This window comes from Nelumbo lutea, chromosome 2 (genome assembly GCF_056320005.1).
Source record: "Nelumbo lutea isolate HS-2025 chromosome 2, American lotus-T2T, whole genome shotgun sequence".
NCBI lineage: Eukaryota > Viridiplantae > Streptophyta > Magnoliopsida > Proteales > Nelumbonaceae > Nelumbo > Nelumbo lutea.
In genome coordinates this window covers 10,712,563-10,734,141 of record NC_142685.1, presented here as the reverse complement: position 1 = coordinate 10,734,141, position 21,579 = coordinate 10,712,563, and the positions used below count along the sequence as shown (strand labels likewise).

At 37.1% G+C, this 21,579-nt stretch overlaps 1 protein-coding gene across 7 annotated transcripts in view; it reads right to left on the bottom strand.

The window, feature by feature from the left end:
* Nucleotides 1–15,231, bottom strand: part of F2KP (fructose-2,6-bisphosphatase) — a 35,924-nt gene extending 20,693 nt beyond the window's left edge. For all 7 annotated transcript variants that reach the window (XM_088974122.1, XM_088974124.1, XM_088974121.1 and 4 more), the window contains exons 1-9: nt 14,702–15,231; nt 14,498–14,561; nt 14,092–14,387; nt 13,439–13,657; nt 10,896–11,105; nt 10,645–10,740; nt 8,764–8,862; nt 8,619–8,648; nt 4,236–4,289 (exon numbers count right to left, since the gene is read on the bottom strand). In XM_088974122.1, the coding sequence (XP_088830248.1) occupies nt 4,236–4,289; nt 8,619–8,648; nt 8,764–8,862; nt 10,645–10,740; nt 10,896–11,105; nt 13,439–13,657; nt 14,092–14,387; nt 14,498–14,561; nt 14,702–14,887 (1,254 nt within the window). In that variant the 5' untranslated portion in view covers nt 14,888–15,231. The remainder of the gene's footprint in view (nt 1–4,235; nt 4,290–8,618; nt 8,649–8,763; nt 8,863–10,644; nt 10,741–10,895; nt 11,106–13,438; nt 13,658–14,091; nt 14,388–14,497; nt 14,562–14,701) is intronic.
* Nucleotides 15,232–21,579: the final 6,348 nt, after the last annotated feature.

Sequence of the window (21,579 nt, the reverse complement as noted above, 5' to 3'; positions counted from 1 at the left end):
CATGTGATACATTAAGACTATGTGAAAGAAGAAAAAGTTAATCAGGTGTAAGATGAAACCTAATGTAATCATCTCAGTGCCTAAAGAAAACGAAAGACACAATTTTCTAAAGAAAACCAAATTCAACATTTAACAAGTTTTTTCCTGTTACATGGACATATGACACATGCAGATATTTCATATTTGGTTTTTTTTATCCGTAACAGTGAAATTTTATTAATGATAAAAACAAGATTACAATGGGATGGAGCTAAAAGGTCTTAACTCCAGTTACCCAAGAACTTTCTGATCTTGTAGTGATTACAAAACAGCCCAGAATAATGTGTCTCTATTTACCCCTTGCCCAGCTAGACCATCAGCCAATGCATTTGCACTTCTCTTTATCCAATTACATTGAATTTCCATGTCCCTGGTTAACCATTTATATTTCCTCTTTTCATTGTTGTATTTCCACATCATAGCACTGTCCTCTGTTAGCCATTTCACCACCATTGCAGAATCACCTTCTATAACCACCTTTTTGATCTTCATTTCCTTGACCCTTTGAATTCCTTCAATAGCTCCAAGAATCTCAGCCCTCAATGAATCTCCCACCCCAATCGGCCCAGAGTACATGGCTAACACGTTCCCTGTTCCATCCCTTATCACACGTCCTGTTCCAGAAGGCCCTGGGTTGCCTTTGCTGCTACCATCAAAATTCAGTTTGGTGAATCCAATAGGTGGACGACTCCAGCAAATTTTTGATAACTTTCTACATAGGCCAGAACCTGCAATCTCCTTCCAATTCCTTAACAACTCACCAACTGAAAACACTTTGAACAGCTCCAGTCTTCTCAACCATTGTGTCATTCTAATGTGAATGCTCTCTATAATTTCTTCCATACCTCTCTCTTTACTTGAGAAGATCCTTGAGTTCCTCTCCTCCCACACTGTCCAACATACTGCAGCTCTACCACACCTCCACATGATTTTAGCCCTTTTAGTTGGCCAATTAGGCATGGAAGAAAACAAGCTTTGAACATTCAAAGGGGGGGTCCGCCTGCATCCAAACAAAGAAGTAAACCATACCCAAATAGCTTTAACAAACCGACAAGAAATTAGCAAGTGATATCTGGACTCACCATCAGACTTATAGAGAACACACCAACGAGGAGACAAACAACTGCTGGGTCTTTTCCTTTGGAGTCCCCTGTATTAACTCTTCGCAGGAAGGCTTACCAACAAAAACTACCAACCTTAAGAGTTATAGGTCGACACCACACTTCTTTAATAGGAAAAGAAAAGCCAGCGGGATGAGAGGGTAATAGTGCTTTGAAAAAGGAGGCACAAGTATAAGAGCCCGAGGGAGTGAGTGTCCAGATTCTGCTATCTGCTTTAGATGGATCAATAAAGACTCCTTCAAGGATAGAAAGTAAGGCTATGGTACAGGCAATCTCTGTGTCCCTAACACCTCTTCTCAACCTTAGGTTCCAACCAAACCCAGAGGGTGAATTAGAAGGAGCAATAAAGGAAGAAATTGGTTCATTCTTGAGGGAGGACAAAGCAAAAAGGCCTGGAAATTGATCTTTCAGAGGGAAGTCCCCAACCCAGACTTGTTCCCAAAATTTGATAAGGGTACCAAAATGCAAGTCATACCTGATCCATGGAGAGAATAAAAGGCAAGATGGCTTGAATGGCTCTCCAAGGGGAAGCTCTTGTGGCCCTTGCTAGAATTCCTAAATCCCAACCATTATCTACTAGTCCATGTATACTTCCCACCACCTTAACCCACAACCTATCTTTCTCCAGTGAGAATCTCCATAACCATTTTCCTAGTAGTGCTAGGTTCCTAGTCCTAATATTACTAATACCCAACCCTCCCTCCTCTTTAACTCTACAAACCACCTCCCATTTGACCCTATGGTTCCTCTTCTCCTCCCACGACTCCCACAGAAAATCCTTCATTAGCTTTTCCAACCTATTAGCCACCTTCACCGGTATCCTAAAAACTGACAAAAAATATACAGGAAGGTTAGCCAACGTAGACCTAATTAGGGTGATTCTCCCTCCAAGGGACAAATAATTTCTTTTCCAGTTGGCCAGCCTCTTTTCAAATCTCTCCACAACAGGGACCCAGAAATCATCTCTCTAAGGATTATCTCCCAAAGGTAAGCCCAGGTAGTTTAACGGCCAATTAGACACTACACATCCCAAAATATCTGCAAACCCCCCCATATTGACTCCAACTATACAACTTTTTTCAAAATTCACCCTAAGATTTTACATCTATTCAAAGAGTTGTATAGAGAGTTTCAAATTTTTAATCCAATTGGCATCCCCACCTTCGCAAAACAGAATCGTATCATCTGCAAATTGTAGATGTGTAAGTGGTACATTATCCCTTCCAACTCTCCACCCTCTTATAAGCTCCCTGGTATTTCATATTTGGTATCTGTCATCCAAATCAAACAACTGCAGAGAAACTCATACCAAAAGTTGGCCAAATTAGATGATTGTAGTGATTTTTTCTCTAGATATTTATGTGGACCATTTGCCATATTTACAACCACATAGCAGAAAGCAATTGATCATACAACTAAAGCATTCAATTGGATCAATTTCTGGCATAGGAGAATGTGTAGATGTGATTGATCAGATAAAAATATGGAGGTTTCATCCCCCTGCATAGCTGTCAAGGCGATGCCTAGGCGACAAGGCGACCTTTGAGGCTCACCTCACCTAATCACCAAGCAGTTTTGTACTATGTATTATAAAATACTTTTGTATTCTTTATTTTTTGACATTATAATTATAAAATAGGCACTATTGAACTAAAATATTCATTTTGTGTTTTTATATACTAATTTCTTTTTATTATTTTCTTATTTGTTAGGGTTCAATCAATAAAAACATTGCTAAATGCTGTATTGAACCCTCAAAGACTTTAAAACCTGAACCAATAAGGAAGAACTTAAAATTTTGTCAAATCAACACATTTTCTACAACTACTACTTTTTCTTTTCTTCTTTTCCTATAACAAAAATAAGGGTTCGGCCCCTATATTTTTTGAATTTTCTTTTCCTTCTTTTTCTTCTCATGAATATGTTGATTTTCTATACTTTAAAATGAACTCTATACTTTTCTTATGAATAATTGTTAAGGAAATATGGTTATGGTACCTAGGGAACTACCCCAGGATCTATGATTTCTACATAAAAGAAAAATCCATTGCCTAGGTGCCCACCTAGGTGACTAGGCAACAAGGCACACCCCCCTTGTCGCCTAGCCTCGCCTTGGCGCCTTGAAAACTATGTCCCCCTGGTACGTTCTGCATTTGCCAATAAATTATTCATCAACTGTAAATAGTATCTACCAGTTTGGAACTTTACAAGCCTGTAGAAAAAGAATTTTTTATTGGAAACAGTTACTTTCATTACTGAACTTAAAGATATACAACTGTCAACCACCCAGAACTAGGTGTTGACCACATGATAAACAGATTACAACCGTAGGAAAAGCATTATTCATCAACTGATCTTCAAGAGGCAATATGAATATCTGCATCAACAATTGCCTAGTCTCTGCAGAGGTGTGTCATATGAAATAGGGAACGGAAAATGTACTAAAAATGACAAAAATAGAAGGGTAAATTACTTGTACAGTTGTACCTTGCCTAGGATTTTGGTCAAATAGTAGATTGCCCATTAAGTTTAGCCATTAACCTACACCTTATAGCAACTTAGAGACTTAAAGTTATTTATTCCACCCCTCTACTAGGATGCCATCAGTTTTAGTGATGCAAAGTGTTTACATTACACGACATTTAAAACTTTTCAAAAGTCCTTCTACCCTTTTTGATACATCCTTGTATATTGGTCAAAAATACCCTCAGTCATACTTCTTAAAGGGACAATTTTTCTGCCAAAATGAAAGGTGGGAATGAAAAGTTGAAAACAGTTTAAGAAAAAACAAAACAACAAAATAAAATTTTAAGTGGTAAAACTATATTTAATAGGTAAACTTATTATTTGTCTTGGTTCCATCTCTTCCATTAACAAACTTGCTGTAGTTCACTCATAGTCAAAGGGAGTATAAGTTAATAGGTAAACTTGAGAAGAGGTCTTAATATTTGACCAAAAGCCTAGGGGAGTAACATGTTACCTAAAATAGAAACAAAAAAACTCAGTTTAAGGAAAAGCAAACATAGACAGGACATAGAAAATAATGGCCTTTAGGATCATTCAATGGGCACTCACCTCATTGCGTGCCTCCATACCTTCTGGATTGTCAGCTCGAAAAAAATCAGCAGACTGAATCACAAAAAGTACACTCTATTAGAGCTAACATTATATTTTTTATCAGTAAGTTACACATCTGTGTACATGTCTTTATAATATTGTCTTTATAATAATATCTATAAGCAGGGTGTTGTGGAGCTAGCCCATTGCTACTCACCAACATCTACTTAGCAGATAAATTGATCTTTTACATTCGGTCTAAAGTATAACTTCCCCACATGCTCTATTTACTCTACATGAGCTAGAGCGTTGGCAGACTGAGGGACCCATGTAGAAACTGCTTGAAAACACTGAGCCAGGTACCTGGCCTCTCTAATTTGGTGTTTGAGACTTCCCCTATCCACCATTTCACCCCTCAGCCAACCTATTATATGGTATTAGAATCCCCTTCAATTATCAGGTCTATCCATAAAACATCATAATGGACCAATTAATTGTGAAAGGCAAGGTTAAGGAGGAAGATGTAGCCAGTATTCAAGCATTCCTACCTAAAGAAGTCATATGTATACCAATGGATACAACCAGTAAAAAACTATGGACAATTTATAATTCTTAACTCAAAATATCTATATCACAGACCTAATCCATACTAATTCTCCTACTTTTTTTTTTTTGAGAAGGTAATGTAAATTTATTAAAAAGAGAACTAGAATACAACAGCAGTCAGCCCAAGAAAGGCTGAAACAATCACCATTACAGACACAAGACTGACTGTGTTCTCAGAACATGAGATACATTCATTTGGTTAAAAGATGGATTGACAGCAATCCAGGAAGCAAGCTTGCCAACTGCACATTGCACAATCTCTTCAGGACTCTTCTTTTTGTTACAGAACGCTCTGTTGTTCCTCTCAGACCAAATGGTCCAAAGAATAGCTGCAGGGATTGTCTTCCACACCACTTTTCCTCTTTCCTTCAAACCCCTGATTTTCCAACAGCTAAAAAATTCTTTAACAGTTCTCGGCATGACCCAATTGAGTCCCACCACCTTGAAAAAATGAGCCCATACCCCGGCTGTTACAGGACAGTGCAGACACAGATGATCAGTGGATTTTGGATGTGTTTCACACAGCCTACAACAGATATCAGAGATCTGAACCCCTCTCCTCACTAGATTCACTTTGGACAAGCATTTGTTAATGGCCATAGTCCAACTGGAAAGTTAACTTTAGGACTGACAGAGGTCCAAATCTGCTTATTTGGAAAGTTCTCAACACCTGAACTGCTTAACTTGCAAGCCAAAGAATTAACTGAAAAGCACCCATTCTTGCTCCATTTCCAACTCCACTCATTCTCTGAATTAATGTCAATAATCTGATTTTGAAGAGTTGCCAGAAGACTTGCAACCTCTTTCAATTCACAGTCAAACAAGCTAAGCAGTTCAGGAGAGGGAATAGTAATCAGCAATCAGAGCATCTTGATTTACAGCAACTTGAAACAGGAGAGGGAAGGAAACAGCCAGAGGAGTCTCCAAACACCAAGGGTCCTTCCAAAAGCAAATTCTATCACCTTTACCCACTTTGAAATTTAGACCATCCACAAAGGAGGGGAAACTTTTTAAGATACCCTTCCAAATTGAACAGTCCCAACTTGAGAAGGGATCTTGAAAACTCCAACTCCCCCTAATCACTCCAAATTTGAATGCAATAAGGTTCCACCACCAAGCACCTCCTTCATGAGCAAATCTCCAGCCATTTACTAAGGAGAGCCGAGTTGAAGACCTTGATTTTCCTCAAACCTGATGCCAACCAACACAATGAATTTTCTTTTCATCCTCCCAACCCTTCCAAAGAAAATTCTTTTGCAGAGTCTCCAACTTCTTGGCCACTTTAGAAGGGATTGGAAATAAAGACAAGAAATAAGTGGGAAGATTAGTAAGTGTACTGTTCAACAGTGTAACTCTACCTCCTAAAGAAAGGTACTTAGCCTTCCAAGAGGACAGCTTCTTCTCCATTCTTTCAATTACAGGATCCCAAATGAAGGGAGAGGTACATTGCGCACCAAGGGGGAGACCAAGATATGTAACAGGGAGAGACCCCACTTGACAGGCCATAACTCTGGCACACTCCACATTTCTCACCTGGCCGACTGGAATAATTTGGCTTTTACTCAAATTGACTTTCAGCCCTGTGACTATTTCAAACCAGATGAGAATTCCAATAAGAATTTCCAACTGGGCAGGAGTAGCATCAGCAAAGTGTGTCATCTGCAAATTGTAGAATGTTTACTCCCCCCACCCCCCAGGACTGATAGCAAAATCTTCCCACAACCCAGCTTCAGCAGCTTTGAGGCTGAAAAGAGTTAGGATTTCTGTAACACAAATAAACAGAAGGGGGGAAAGAGGTCACCTTGTCTCAGCCCTCTCGAACTCTCAAAGAAACCAGCCAACTGCCCATTAACCAGCACTGAAAATTTGGGAGTAGAAATACAAACTTTCACCCAGTTCCTCCATTTCTGCCCAAAGTTCATCTTATCCAGGACAAAATCCAGACATCTCTAATTTACACAATCATATGCCTTTTCAATATCCAACTTGCCCTCTCTCTTCCTAGAGTCAATCAATTCATTAGCAATTAGGACTGAGTCTAGCATTTGCCTCCCTAGGACAAAAGCACTCTGGTTACAAGAAATCACATTTTTCAGCACCTTCTTTAGTCTTTCAGCCAATATTTTTGCTAAAATTTTATAAAAACTGTTCAAAAGACTTATAGGTCTGAAGTCTTTAATGTTCACTGCTCCTGCTACCTTTGGGATGAGGGTAATAAAAGTGTTATCCAGAGTTCTTTGCAAGGAGGCATTTGAGTGAAAAGCTTGGAATAGATTTGTAAAACCATCTGGCCCTAGTGATTTCTCATTCTCTGAAGAGCTGATTGCTGATTTAATTTCCTCCTCAGTAAAAAGCCTTTCAAGGAAAGGTTTATCTTCTTCACTAAGCTGCTTAAAAGGAAGAGGTCTGCGGGTCCAGTTCTCCTTATACAAGTTCTTATAAAAAGAAGTGGTTATTAGCTTGATATCTGCAACTGATTCCCCCACTTTGTCTTCCCAAACCAGTTTACTAGTGGAGGAAATTCTGTTTCAGGCAATTGCCATTTTATGAAAAAACTGGGAATTTTTATCCCCCACTTTCAGCCAAGTGACTTTGGCCCTTTGTCTCCATTTTAGCTCCTCCTTAACTGCCAACTTGTCAAATAAAGCTTTGGGTTGAAGTCTCTTCTCCCTTCGCACCTCCAAAATTGGCTTAACCTCTTCAGCTCTATCAATATCTTCAATCAGATTCAAAAAAGCTTTTTTTTCTGTTTCTGCTATTAAATTTTTCTCCAATTTCCAGATCTTGACTTTTTCTTTGACCGTTTTCAACTTTTTTGCTATTAAGAAAGAGCTGGACCCACCCTCCTTAGAATCACACCAAGCAGTCCTAACCAAGGGAATAAAGCTAGCATCTTCAAACCAACCACTTTCAAATTTAAAGGGGGTTTTCACTTTTACTCGTTCACCACTAATCAACTGAATTGGTGCATGGTCAGACACTGGTCAAGGTAAGATCACCTGTCTGAAATTCGGGAAGAAATCCATCCCAGTTTGAAGAAACGAAGAGCCTATCCAATCTAACTAGAGGATTCTTGATTGTTTGTCCAAGTGAAGGAACCACCCACTAAAAGAAGATCAAGCAGGTCAAATTTGTTAACAAAATCGGCAAAAAGGTTCATACCTCTAGTCCTACTTCTGACACTCTTTTCTTCAACTGATAATATAGCATTGAAGTCTCCTCCTATTGCTGCAGTAGCCTTACTATAAGAAAAATTTTCCCTAACTCTCACATCTGCTCCCCCCCCCCATAATACCAGTTTTCCGCCTCCCATCTCCTTCTCCCCTTCAAAGATCTCTCTGCAAACCTCCTACAAAACATCTGGACACACCCCTTCCACAGCCACACCACCAGAAACGCTTAAAACCTAAAACTCACCGCCAGAAAAACCTCCCGCTGCCAAGAGCACCATCGTCGTCGGAAAACCTAAAACTCTCCTACTTATTTTCATTCTATTGCATATTACAATTTCCTCTTAGATACCTAAAATAGACATAATTAAAACCCAAACCCTCTGTCTCTTTCCTCTTTGCCATATTTTCAACTAAGAGGTAATGCATGATCTTTTCCTCCTTTTTAAATCAATGAAAACTTATTTTATTAGATTATATACATGCTAACAACTACTTTGATTTAAGTTTTTGGCAAAAGTAGGAAATTCAAGTTCCTCTAAGAAACTCAAATCCTCATAAGAATGTGCATTTTAACAAATACGTAATTATTTTGTGATGATAAAGTATAGATATTTAAGCATACCTGATTTGTTCCATGCTTGAGGCGACGATACTGTTACAACCAAGAGTTGAGTCATATCAGACTTTACTATAGTCCTGACTGAAGCAATAAGGTGAAGGATGCATAACTATGCTAGAAAAACAAACAGAAAATAGCAATGAATCACCTTCCCAACATTGAAGTGTTTTGTATCATGACCCAACCAGCGGAGGTATCTTGTGAGCTTAGCTGCAGTAAAAGTCTTGCCACGAGCTGGTAAGCCAACCTAAAATATAAACAACTTGTTAGAACTATCCATCTTCAGAAAACAACTCAATAATTTGGTTCGTACAATATATTTCTATGCAAACTTTTATTGTGGACAGCTCAATATCAAATTTTCTTTTTTTTTTATAAATGAGTAAGATTTTATTAAACCAGCAAACAAGAGTTACATGCAACCCATGGAAAGGCACGAGACTCGACCTTTCCTTTACGACTTGTTACAGATAAGTACAAAAGAAATTACATAGAAGCCCAAAATAAAGTAGCCTGAAGAACCCCCTGTTTTGCAAGTGAATCAGCTATTGAGTTTGCTGATCTGCCTACCCACTGAACCCTGATTGTCATATTCCTTATTATCCATTTACCTTTTTTGAGAAGATCTCTAAAACCCCAGATCACAGAGTTTGGATCCTTCAACCAACCCACTATCACCTGGGAGTCCCCTTCAATAATCAAATGCTCTATGCCTAGCTGATTTGCAAGCTGAATTACTTGTACAACAGCAAGTAATTCGGTCCTTAAAGAGTCTCCCACACCTGCAAGACCTGAGTACAAAGATATAATTCTACTATCTTTGTTTCTCAGCACTCCTCCTATGCCTGAAGGTCCTGGATTACCTCGGCTACTTCCACCAAAATTCAGCTTAATAAACTCCTCCCCAGGTGGCATCCATTCAACCACATGTTTGTCCTTCCTGGAAGAAGTATTAGCCACATCTAACCAGCTTCTCCATAGGTCATCAAAAGTGTATGCATCAAAGGGATTCAGAGTTTTCAGCCTCTGAATTGCCCTTGTCAGAATACATTCTTTGACTTTCGAAAAGCTCCTTTCTTTTTCACAAAAAATTCTGGTGTTCCTTTCTTCCCAAACTGTTCACAACAAAGCTGCTCGTATGCACTTCCACATAATTCTCCCTCTCTTTGTGTGCCATTCAAAGATAGACGGACTAAACAGCAAGCTCAATATCAATTTTTCACTAAAATATTAAATTAAGTCGTGTCCTATTGGATTTCAGGAGTCCACTCATGAAGTACAAGATCAACATGCCAAATGCTTCTAAAATCCCAGTTTCAAATCCTTTTGAAAGGCACACTAACATCAATTTTTTCCATTCTCACCAAATCGTCTACTCAGCAAAAGAAATAAAAAGAGAAGGGAAAGGGCATTAAGCTACTGAGGAACTATGTTTTTTAATCAAATATTTCATTAATTATAAATACAAGTGACATACAAAAGAGGAGGGCACGAAGAGCTCCAATAAAATAATTTTTTTGGTAATAAAATAAAAAGAATGTCACAAGGAAGGTGACCAGAAGTCACCCAAGAGAAAAGACAAAACAAACTTGCAAATACAACAAAATAAAATTACTTCAATTCATACAATTTCCTAATAATTCCTATGAAAACAAAATCTTATTCATGTCTTAAACTCCTTTAGGACTAATGCAAAATCCATAACAAAAAGGAGGCGCTTCGCAAATTCTATGAAAGTAATTTTCAAGATTCTCCAATGATCCTCCAATTCCTCTTCTTTCAAAGGCTCCACATGACAGCAAGTGGCATAATTCTCAATGAGCAACTATTGTTAATCGTACATTCAGACAAAATGCCACAACTACTGCCAAATGCCTATCCTCCTTTAACCCCTAAGGGATATAGCACCATATTTTTACACTTATTAAGTCTGTCACTTAATGAAAGGAATACAAAAGAGAAATGACAAGGAAAGAAAGCATCAAACTACTGAAGAGAACTGGCTAATCAGTCATAAAGGAAAAAATACCAGAACTATTGCCAAATGTCTATCCTCCTTTGGCCCAAGCATCTGATCAGCTACAGCTGCAGCTGCAACAGCTCCAGCAGCTGCTGGCATGGCATTCTAACAATTTAGAAAATAACAAAATATAAGAACCATCATGGGGAATGGAAGTGACTTTAATAAGAAGATATAACAATTGAATCCAATATTATCAAAAAGAAGTACTGAAAGGAAAAAGAAATAGAACCAGCGACACCCATCAGCAGTACACCAACCTTGGATTCAGTATCCAGCTTTAATTCAGTAGCAAAGGTAGTTGCACTAGTTGATTTCACAAGCTTAGGAGATCCTACACCCCTATCGACAAAGAGTCCCCTCTGACCATCTTGCTTTTGCAATGGTGAAAATGTTCCAACTGACTTTGATTCAACCATGCCAGCAGTAGAATAAATTTTAGAAGAATCTGTGACCATGACCTCTGTTTCCTATATGACAAAGCCAATTAGTAATATCAACTGCATAATGCATAAGATCAACAAAATAAAAACAGTGCCAGCAAAAGATACAAAAGAAGTTACAAAAGAAGTGGCAAATTATTTTGCTTTAGAAAAATAGGTAATTTGCTAAATCCAAAGATTCTCAATCTTAGAACATGGAAGTTCTTATCGTTGCCAGTCAATATGTGATGGAGCTATAGACCACCAGAAGATGTTCAAGGAAAAACTCCAGGACTACATTGAAGGTGTCTGGAGGAAAACTGAGAAAAAGAATATGAGAAGAGTTCATCCAAAAGTTGTTGAGGTAAGGGGAGAGGTGGTAAAGGGAAAAAGTGCGATTAGCTATTGTGAGTTAGCCCATGTTGGTCAGTTGGTTTGAAGAATGGTATGCTTTCATGGTGGATTTGAATGTTTTTCTCTCCACTTTATTTTGGTGTGTTGGTGTTTTTGTTGGCTTTCTGTGATGGTGCTGCTTCCTTTTTTGTGTTTCACACTAACATGATTGACTGGTTGTGTTGAACTGTGGAGCGATTTATCTGTAGCCTTGTTTTTGCACATACTGTGTAAAGACAGGGGGCAGCAGGTTTTGGTTCCTTCTTCTTTCATTCCTTGTTTTTCTGTTCTTCATTTCTTCTCTGTTTTTTTTTTTCTTTTGCTTCTTCCTTTTTGCTTGGGCCATAAATCCAGCATGCGTATCTTTTTTTAACATATTTTCCTCTGCTATGCTCTAATATCAAGTTAAAAAAAAAAAAAAAAAAAAAACTTGCTTGATCCAAAGATCCAATTTAGAGAAACAAAACCTTGATCAATGAATGACAGATCCTGTTTCCCTGTGCATGCTCAACCATTGGATAGCAAAATCATCTAGAAAGCTCCTCAAGACTACAAAACTTGGAAGTTTTCCTGACGACTTTTTATTCATTACACATTCAAAAATGTGTTATCTTATTTAAAATATATACAGTTTTATATCAGGTTTCTTCTACAATAAAATGGTATTATTGCCTAGAAAAGTTTGTGGTTACAACAATGAATAAATAAAAAATAAAGTTTAAACAATCGATTTATAGATGCATCAAATTGCAGGAACTTTTGTTGCATTCAATATCATTAAAGATCATGATTCTTTATCATTAAAGATCATGATTCATTAAGTGTTTCTCTTTTCCTGCTAAAGAAATCTGGTATTCTCCTGTGCCGCCAAAAGTTAGGTCTTTTTGTTGGGAAGTGGCTCTTCAAAAAATCAATACTATGGATGTACTTCAAAGAAAAAAAGCTGGATTGGTGCCTTTCCCCACATGTCTGTTACCTTTGCTTAAGAAATTGTGAGACGGCAATTCATCTTTTGATTTCTTGTCCTTTTGCTTATTATTTGTGGAATTGGTTCTCTTCTTTGTTTGGTTACAGATGGAACCCCCCCTCGGGTGTGTTGAACCTTTTTGACTCTAGCTTCTTCCAACAACCAATGTGGAGAATAACAAGAGCTGTCATCCTATGGTCAATTTGGGAAGAGAGAAACAATAGGATCTTCATAGGGCAAGAAAAATCCAAGGAAACACTTGTGGAGGTTGTCACCATCGAGGTTATGTACTGGCTGAAAGTACATCATCTCTTCAAGGATTTCTCCTCAGCGGACTTAATTAGAAATTGGGGTGTTATTGTTATACCTCACCTTCCTCCCCTTTGGTACAAGATTGTTGGGTACCACTGCCTCAGTTCAAGGTGAAGCTAAACTTTGATGGAAGCTCCTTGGGTAATCCAGGTCAGTTGGGAGTTGGGGGTGTGTACAGAAACAAGGAAGGAAAAGTCTTGGCCCTTTACTCGGGCCCAATTGGGGTGGGAGATTCATTAAGGGCAGAAGTAATGGCCTTACTTCAAGGTTTGAAACTGGTGAAACAATGGGGCATGCAGCAATTAGAAGTGGAAGGAGACTCCAAGCTGGTAATAGGGTGGATGCTAACTGGAAACCCGGGAGTGTGGTCTCTTAGAGAGCCTCTAAGAGAGATTATTAGCTTAGCAAGGGAGATTGGGGTGCACTTTAATTGGGTAAGAAGGTCAGAAAATGGAATCGCTGACACTTTAGCTAAGCAAGGAGTTACTAGGGAGGCTTTGTCTTGGGCCTGTTTGTAAGTTTTTTATTCTCTTTTTCCATCCATTTTGTGGGTGGTAAGCCTGTAATCTTTTCAATTATCTAATGAAAGTTACTGTTTCCTATCAAAAACAAGTATACCAAGAATATCTAATAAAATCAGTTGATAGAACATGTTACATATTCCATTAATATAGCTTACAAATTTCCAGGAAAAGCTACAAAGGTAAACCTTTTTACTTTGAGATTGATCAACCAAGGCACTACCAGCCTTATTGGAATACGAAGCACTACTTGAGCCATAACTATTGGACCAGGTTCCACCACAAGTTAATGATCTCGGATTCTCCGCCATATTAGCAGCATAAACCAGGGCTGAGTTTGCAGAAGTCACGGGAGCCGGAATGACATAATGTTCTAAATCAAGCTCCAAACTTACTGGAGAGCCATTCTAAAAGAAAAGAAAAATGGAAGTTAGTGGTGTAAGCTAATTACGAGTAATTAGAAACAGTGAAGCCTTAGCATGGGTCCATCATCTAAGGTGTATTTGATTGATACATCAACTAAAGTGGACATCAATCATAATCAATATGGGATTGTTAACAAAATGAAGAAGTTCATTTATAGAAATCCTTAAACAACTTATTTCTATTTTTAGTAGCAATTCCTGTAATGTAAAATTTTATATTAGGAAAGTATGATTCCAAATGTCAAAATAAAATTTTCAGATGGGTTTATCGGACACAGTTTCAAATGCCCCTAATTGTCTTTCACCTCTTGTAGTTTGATAATTAATATAGGCTTTCTTGCATGGAGTATGCAGATCCCATCCCAATGTAACAACTCCAAACGCTTAACTGTGAGCAAAGAGAAACTATTTCATACCTCAACACCAGTATCCGGTGCTGCATTGATGCTAACATCAGGAATTCCACGAACAGTTGAAGGCTGAAGGTTCTCCTTATAAGCTCTCCAACTAGCCGCGAGATCAAATGGTGAGACCCTATCAGCTTTGATGAACACACGATACTCAAGCACCTCATCACCATTAAGCCTAAATAAAGCCAGCCTAGCATCACCTTGCAAGGTTCCCCTTGTGAGGAGCCTGTTCGGACCCTCCTCAACAATACAAGGGACATTACTGTGCTTTGGCTTCAAAAGGAACTTGAAATCCAAAGTTTCTATAATGGTACCAGAGAGTCAAACAGAACATTAAGCCCAAACCAAACTCCTGAACATAAAATTTTTCGTTTAAGAAAAAAACTTGCAGCAGAAATATAAACACCATTACCGTGATTAGGGGGGACAACAAAGCTCAATTCCCACATCGACTTGGACTCTCGTTCCATCGAAAGCTGAACATATCCACAATAAAGGGGGAAAACAAAAAGAAAATCAATGAATTTGAAAAAAAGATAGAAAGGAGTATATTAAGAAAAAATAGAAGCTTGAGTTCAATTGAACCGAATCGAATTAGGTAATGGGAATTGATTACAGCTTTAGAGCAATCCCAAGAGCCGACAAGGGGGACGGAGCCATAAATGTGAGGGATGAGTTCGCCTTTGAGTTTGAAATTCTCCATTTTCAGACTGATGTAGAGTTGACCACCATCATGGTCCAGGCAATCATCTCGGTTGCCGCCGTGAGAGCTGTCAGGGTTCTTGGAAGCACCTGTTCCCATAGTTTACCTTGTGTCTGCAAATTAATTTCACGTTTCAGGATCAAATTAATATGGGGGTCGTTGCTTGTGTTCTGTCCCCCTTTTCCTAGGTTTTCTTAATGCTTTATCTGCAAAAGTATATACAATGGTATCTTCTTTTTTCTGTGGATGAAGAAACAGGAATTAGATTGAAAGAATGAGATTTAGAACTCAGAGAGAGAGAGAGAGGGATGGAGAAAGGTAAATAAGAGGGACCTCGCACGGGTGCCGGGGTAGGGAGAGTAGGGGGGAAACCCGGGGAAGGTTAAACTTGAAACACTTTGTCGCCATACTAGGCATTATCTTTAATTAGCGAGCAAAAAAAAGATAATGGGATTGACGTTTGAAGCAAATAGACGCTGATTCAGCGAATCTCTTGCGAAGTTGCAATAGTGCGTGGACACTGCACACTGGATAGTGGATACGTACCTCAATGACCTCATGAGGCCCACCCCACTATCGTTCCAAGCCCATACGTGCTTTTTGGACTTCGTTCATATGGGCTGCGACTAAGACAAAGGAAAAAAAAAATTAAGAACTTATATAACGTAAATAGAGTATTGTTCTGAACGTAAGTAGAGAGAATCGTGGTTTTATTTAACCAATTATTTTGGTCTAAATGGCCGATGGGCTGCCCATGTCACAGTCCACGAAGATACACCAATCAAGGTGCGTTTGGAGGATTTAGAAAGTTGAATCAGTGAAACAGTTGTATCACCTAACCTACGGGATTTTGGAGCCTTATTATTTTATTATATATTATATATTGCTTAGTCTGTGGTTATTATATATTATAATTGAAATTAGAAAAATAAAATGGTGAATGATTTCATCATTCAAATGATGATGCTAGCAAATTCACTAATCAGTGTAATCAGTGTGGAGTTTTTAATTAAGAGCAAAAAAAAAAATGAAGAAAAGAAAGGCAAGGTTGATATAAATATATATATATATATATATATATGGCTTAAAGCATATCACCCATGGGATTGGGAGCCTTTTCAACAACTGTAAACATCTAGTAACTGCTAAGAATGAGGAGGGGAAAGTCTAATTTGATGATACAGTTAATGAAAAACCAAGTCATTTGGGTCAATTTGTGATGGTCACGCCCATTACCCCCTAGTTTTAAAACAATGTTAAACCAATCACGATTCTACCTTATTCTTACGTGGAATTAATTTTAAGTGGTAACAAAGAAGTAAGAACATGGTTGGGCTCAAAACTATGTGTTGAAGCATCATCATTCATCAGGTGCGTCACCTATAAATGTAGCGGTACGTTATTATAGTATGTGTTAAAAACTTAAAACTTGAAAAAGAAACGATGAATGATCACATGAGTCAACACCTTGTGTTCAAGGTAACTGATTCGGATTTGGTGCATGCAAACTCAATAAACATATATTTTAATATAAAGACGAAAACAAGATATTGGTCCTCACACAGTTGGGCGCCCCACAAGATCTCACATGTATATTCCATTATATTTCTCGTATTTATACGTTATTATTCATTGAAAATGTTTCCAATACATAATAAAATATGCGTCTGTGAGTTCAGTGTGAGGCGGAACACATCCCATTTCACCGAAAGCCGACGGACATACACTGTCGCCGTCCAACCTGGCGCTAAGTTAGCCGCGACGTCATAAGCAAATACCTTTTGTTCATGACGGTTAATATTTTAGAGACTTTGTTGAATTGGATTGTAGTGGATTCTAATGTGTTGTGGGGATGAGGGACCTTCAATCTTAATACCTTAAGATAGAAGAAGAATCTGATGCTTAGAATATCATTCTTTTTGTACGGTAGTGGATTCTAGTGTCGATCGGGATGTTTTGAGAACCTGTAACAGGAGGGGACATGTCAGAGAGAGGGGACCGGATTCCACCCCCAAGAAATAAGGCCGCCTCGAATTCGATCCATAGTTTTTATGTTTTATTGCAATTTTGCAACAGTGCCAGAAATATGCAGATGTTGTCACTTGTCGTTACTTTTATTATTGATGTTAATTAAAACTATTATATTATTATTAATGTTTGATTTTGAGCATCTTTCCATCTCTTTTATTCATGGTATGAATAATGAGAGTGTTTGGTTTCATGGGTATTTATAGAAAAAATGTTACCACATCACCTGTTATATGGGGCATTGTCGTTTAGATTATTTAATTGTGTGATATACTTTTATGGGGTATTAATCTGAGGTAGAAAATAAAAAACTTTTTGGGGTTGAGTTACCTTGTATAGCTCCTCCTCCTGTTTCTTACTAAAAAAAGATAAAAAAAGAAAGTAAAAAAAAAAAAAAAACATTTAAGATAAGAAAAAGAAAGTGAAAAACGTTTTGGGGCTGAGTTACCCTTGTCTTGCATAGTTCCTCTTGTTTTTTACCTAAAAAAGATAAAGAAAAAAGAAAGTAAAAAAAAAACATTTAAAATAATGCCTAACCAAACAAAAGAGAAAGCAATAAACATTTAAAGTAAGATTGAACAAATAAACGTTTATAGCAATAAATGGCCTATCTATAAACACCCACAGAACCAAACATATACAATATTTTGTCAATTGTTTTTGTTAAAATATATATTCTATTTAGAACAATTGAGTGATCTATTCCGGAAAAGTTATTCAGAATAATTTTTATTATAGCAGTGATTTGGGCATTGGAAAGTTCATATTGAGTTTTTTTTTTTTTTTCCAAATACAATTTCTTCCCATATGAGGCCTAGCTCAAAAAGCCCTTTTTTTTCAAAAGCCTATAGACTGAATCATCTCATTGCAACTTTCATTAGCACAAGTAGTAGAAAATCAGGTGGGATAGACCAAGTCTTTGGCCTAGACAAAGAACAACCCTTTTTGCAATTGTATGAGCCACACAATTACCCGTACGATAGACAAATGAGATAGAAAAAAGAGATAACATTTGTAAAAGACTCCTACACTCAACCATCAAGTGGTGAATGCACCAGGGAACCACTAAGGAGGGGTTCAATAGGAGAGAGACTATCTTTTGCGCATCTCCTTCTGAAATGATGGAAGAGATAGAGGTATAAAGTGGGCAGCCCGCCCTAAAGGCGGGCTGTGCTGTGCTGGCCAGTAAGCCGCCACGGGCCGTGTCATCCTCCCCGATAGAAATTTTGGGAGTTGGCCCAGCATGGCCACGGCCCAGGCCCATGCCGTGAGCTTGGATCGTGCCGGGCTGGGCCACAAGGCGGGCCTTAGGCCTATACTGAACCGAGCTGCACTATTTTTTTATTTCTTTTGTAAGTAAAATTGTAAAACTAAAATATTTAACTTTCCTATGAACTTTGGGAATTATGAACTATTTAAAAAAATTAAGAAGTGAGAAATCTAAATTATTTAATACATAACTGAAAAAAAAAAAAAAAAAAAAAAAAAACTTAACCAAATTGAAATAAGAATGATGGAATAACAAATTTGAAGAAAAATAGGAATTTTATTTCATTTAAATTTGAATGGTACAAATTAGTGAATTACAATTACAATGATTGGATCATTGCATAATTGGATGAATGAAATACAAAAATTGAATAAATTAATAAAATATAAAAAAATACAAAATGGTTACTAATGAGGGCGGATTTGGCCCTCCAATGACATTATGACACCTGGCACTTCGTGACAACTAGGCAGCTCGCCACTTACAAGCAGTTCACCATCATGTAGCTTGGCAATTTAGACAACTCGGCACTGCACGAACAACTAGCCACCAAGTCAGACCGACCATCGCATGACAATCCTGAGGAACTCACCACCATACCCCACATTTTACGGGATTGTGACTTGTAACGGCTATATTAGCTCACTCACTCCCCGATTTAGGCGGAAATGGACAACCTTACTGGTTGGTGGCTTTATCCCCACCTAACACGAAAGTAGGTCCCATCACAACGGGGATCTAGGAATTGCTCCACCAAACCCACGAGGACTCCAATATATAGGTATGCGTGATCTCTGCTCTCTTGCTCTCTCATTCTCTAATATCATTTTCAGTTCACACTACATGCTAACTTAGCCATTGGAGTGACCTCGTCGGGTATACACCCTCGGGTTCTCTGATTTGGTTGTTGCAGGTTCCTCAGTCCTCGCCGTCTACAATGATGAGTAGATCATCTCATGCGGGGAGGATAGGTTCCTCAGTCCCCACCATCTACAAAGATGAGCAGCCAGGACTAAGGAGTTCCACTTCAGCCTCTGAGTCATCGGCCACTTGGGAGCAAACGAGTTGACGAGGTACTTAGCAAAAAAAAATGATACGTGACCAGAAACCATTACATCAGTTACAAATTGAAAATACAAAATTACATTGTTAAATATATATATATATATATATATATATATATATATATATATATATATATATATATACATATATCAAATAAATTAAATAAAATTTAAAAATTTTACAATAATTTGAAAAAATGAAAATTTCTAAAAATAGTCAATTTCATGACTTTCATCATCTGCTTCGGGTGAAATGTCCGGTGTTGTATCATGCCCTCCCTTGTCTTGTAATCTATCTTCTGCATCTAGCCAATCCTTGAAGCAGATGCACATCTCTATGCTCTCATCGTTCATGCAGTTTCTTTTGTCATCCAACACCCTGGTACCTACACTAAAATAAGACTCTGATAGAACTATAAACACCGGAGGGGTTAGTAGATCACGTGCCATAGCAGCGAGAACCATATAATTTTTCAAGTGTTCACTCCACCAAGCTAAAATTTCAAAATTATTTGATACTTCACTTAATTTAGAAAATTTTGATTGCAAATAAAAATTAAGTTCAATAAATGAATTTGTTGTAGAACTAGCAGATTTCTACCTTCTACTTATTAAATAAAAAAGCTTTTATCTTCTACTACTGGGCTTAAAGTCAAAAGGAGAAGAAGAAGAAGGTACATTTCATAAATTATTAATTTCAGATTCATACAAACTATACATTTCAAATAATAAATTATTAATTTCATCTTTTTATTTCCTATATCAATATTCATATTTTCATAATTTGTTTCAAGTAAAATATCTAAACCGTCTTCCCTAATCCTAGGGTCTAATATTGTAGGTAAACAATAAAAGGGAGAAATGTTCTCCCAATATTTTTTAAATTTATTTTTCATAATTTCAACAATACATTGAAATTATGGATTATTTCTACATTTAGCAAAACAATCACTAATTATCATTAATTGATAGGTAAATTATAACTAGTTGGATAATAAATTCCAGGTCATTCATTTGTTACATCATAAAAATGTTTTAAAAAATCTCTTATATAGATTGTCATTTCCCAGTCTTCCTCAAATATCATATCATTAGGCATCTTTAGATTATAAAAATAAAAAAGAATTTGTTTATGAGATATACAACTTTCTAACATAGCATAGGTAGAACTCCACCTATGCTTTACATCTAATATAAAATATTTATATTTTAAACCATAATTTTGGTATAAATATTTAAATTCCTGTTTTCTTGCCCTTGAACTTTATATATATATATATAATACAATTTCTAATTTTTTAAATATGATTTGAAATAATATTCAAGGCATCTTGAATATATAAATTTAAGATGTGACATGTACATCTAATATGAAATAATTTACCATTTAAGCATGATTTTAATTGAGTTTAAAATATTTATTGCATAATCATTATTGCTAGCATTATCAAAACTAATAGAAAACAGTTCCATAAGCATTCAAAGTATTTAAAATACTTGCAACAATAGTTGGGCCACTATGTGGCCATTCAAGCCTATTAAAACTCAAAATTCTTTTATTCAAAAGCCAATTTTCATCAATGAAATGGCCGATAACACAAATATAACTAATATTGAATTTAGATGTCCAAACATCTGAAGTAATTGCAACTTTAGAAATGAGATTTGGTAATAAAGAAATTAAATTTTGTTTATACGAATACAAAATTTTTAAAACATCAGTTCTTATAACGTTTCTAAAAACTTTTTTATATTGTGGGTTTACAGAATTACGCAATCATTTTTCTAGCTTTGGATCTTCAGTTAACATAAATGGTTGTTCTACATGTACAATATACTTAGCAAGTTCTTGTCTCATTTTTTCTTGTGAATATCCAAAAGTACTAAAATTAGTCCCCCTCCCAATTTGTGTTTGGGTTATTTATCTCCCTTCATCTTCCTCTCACTAGTGTGTGAGCAGATGTCTGCTCAAATGACCCGTACCACCCTTGCTACAATAACTAAAGCCTTTCCTACATTTTTGGCAAATGACCCTTTTACCCTTTCCCTCAAAATCCTCTACTTTGAAAACTTTCTAAATTGGGCTACTCAGCTTAGAAGCCCTCCTTTTTCCCCTAGTATCACTATTTCCAGGGGTGAAAGTTCCACTTCCATCAACATCAGTGTTAACACTAATACTATCTGATGCGATTGAATGTCATCCATGGTGAACATGTTTGGGAATCGGTTTTGAGAAGGGCTGACAATTTTTTATTTTTTTAAATCTAAAAAGATAAAAATTAATCTAATTCAACTTACCTGGGTTGCCGGTTCAAAATCCTAACTTGATTTCAATGGTTGAAGCCTTTCAACGTCCAAGCCTCCTGAATTGAGATACCTGAGTTGGTTGAACAATCATTTTTCTTGTTGAAAGTTGAAACTTCGATAAA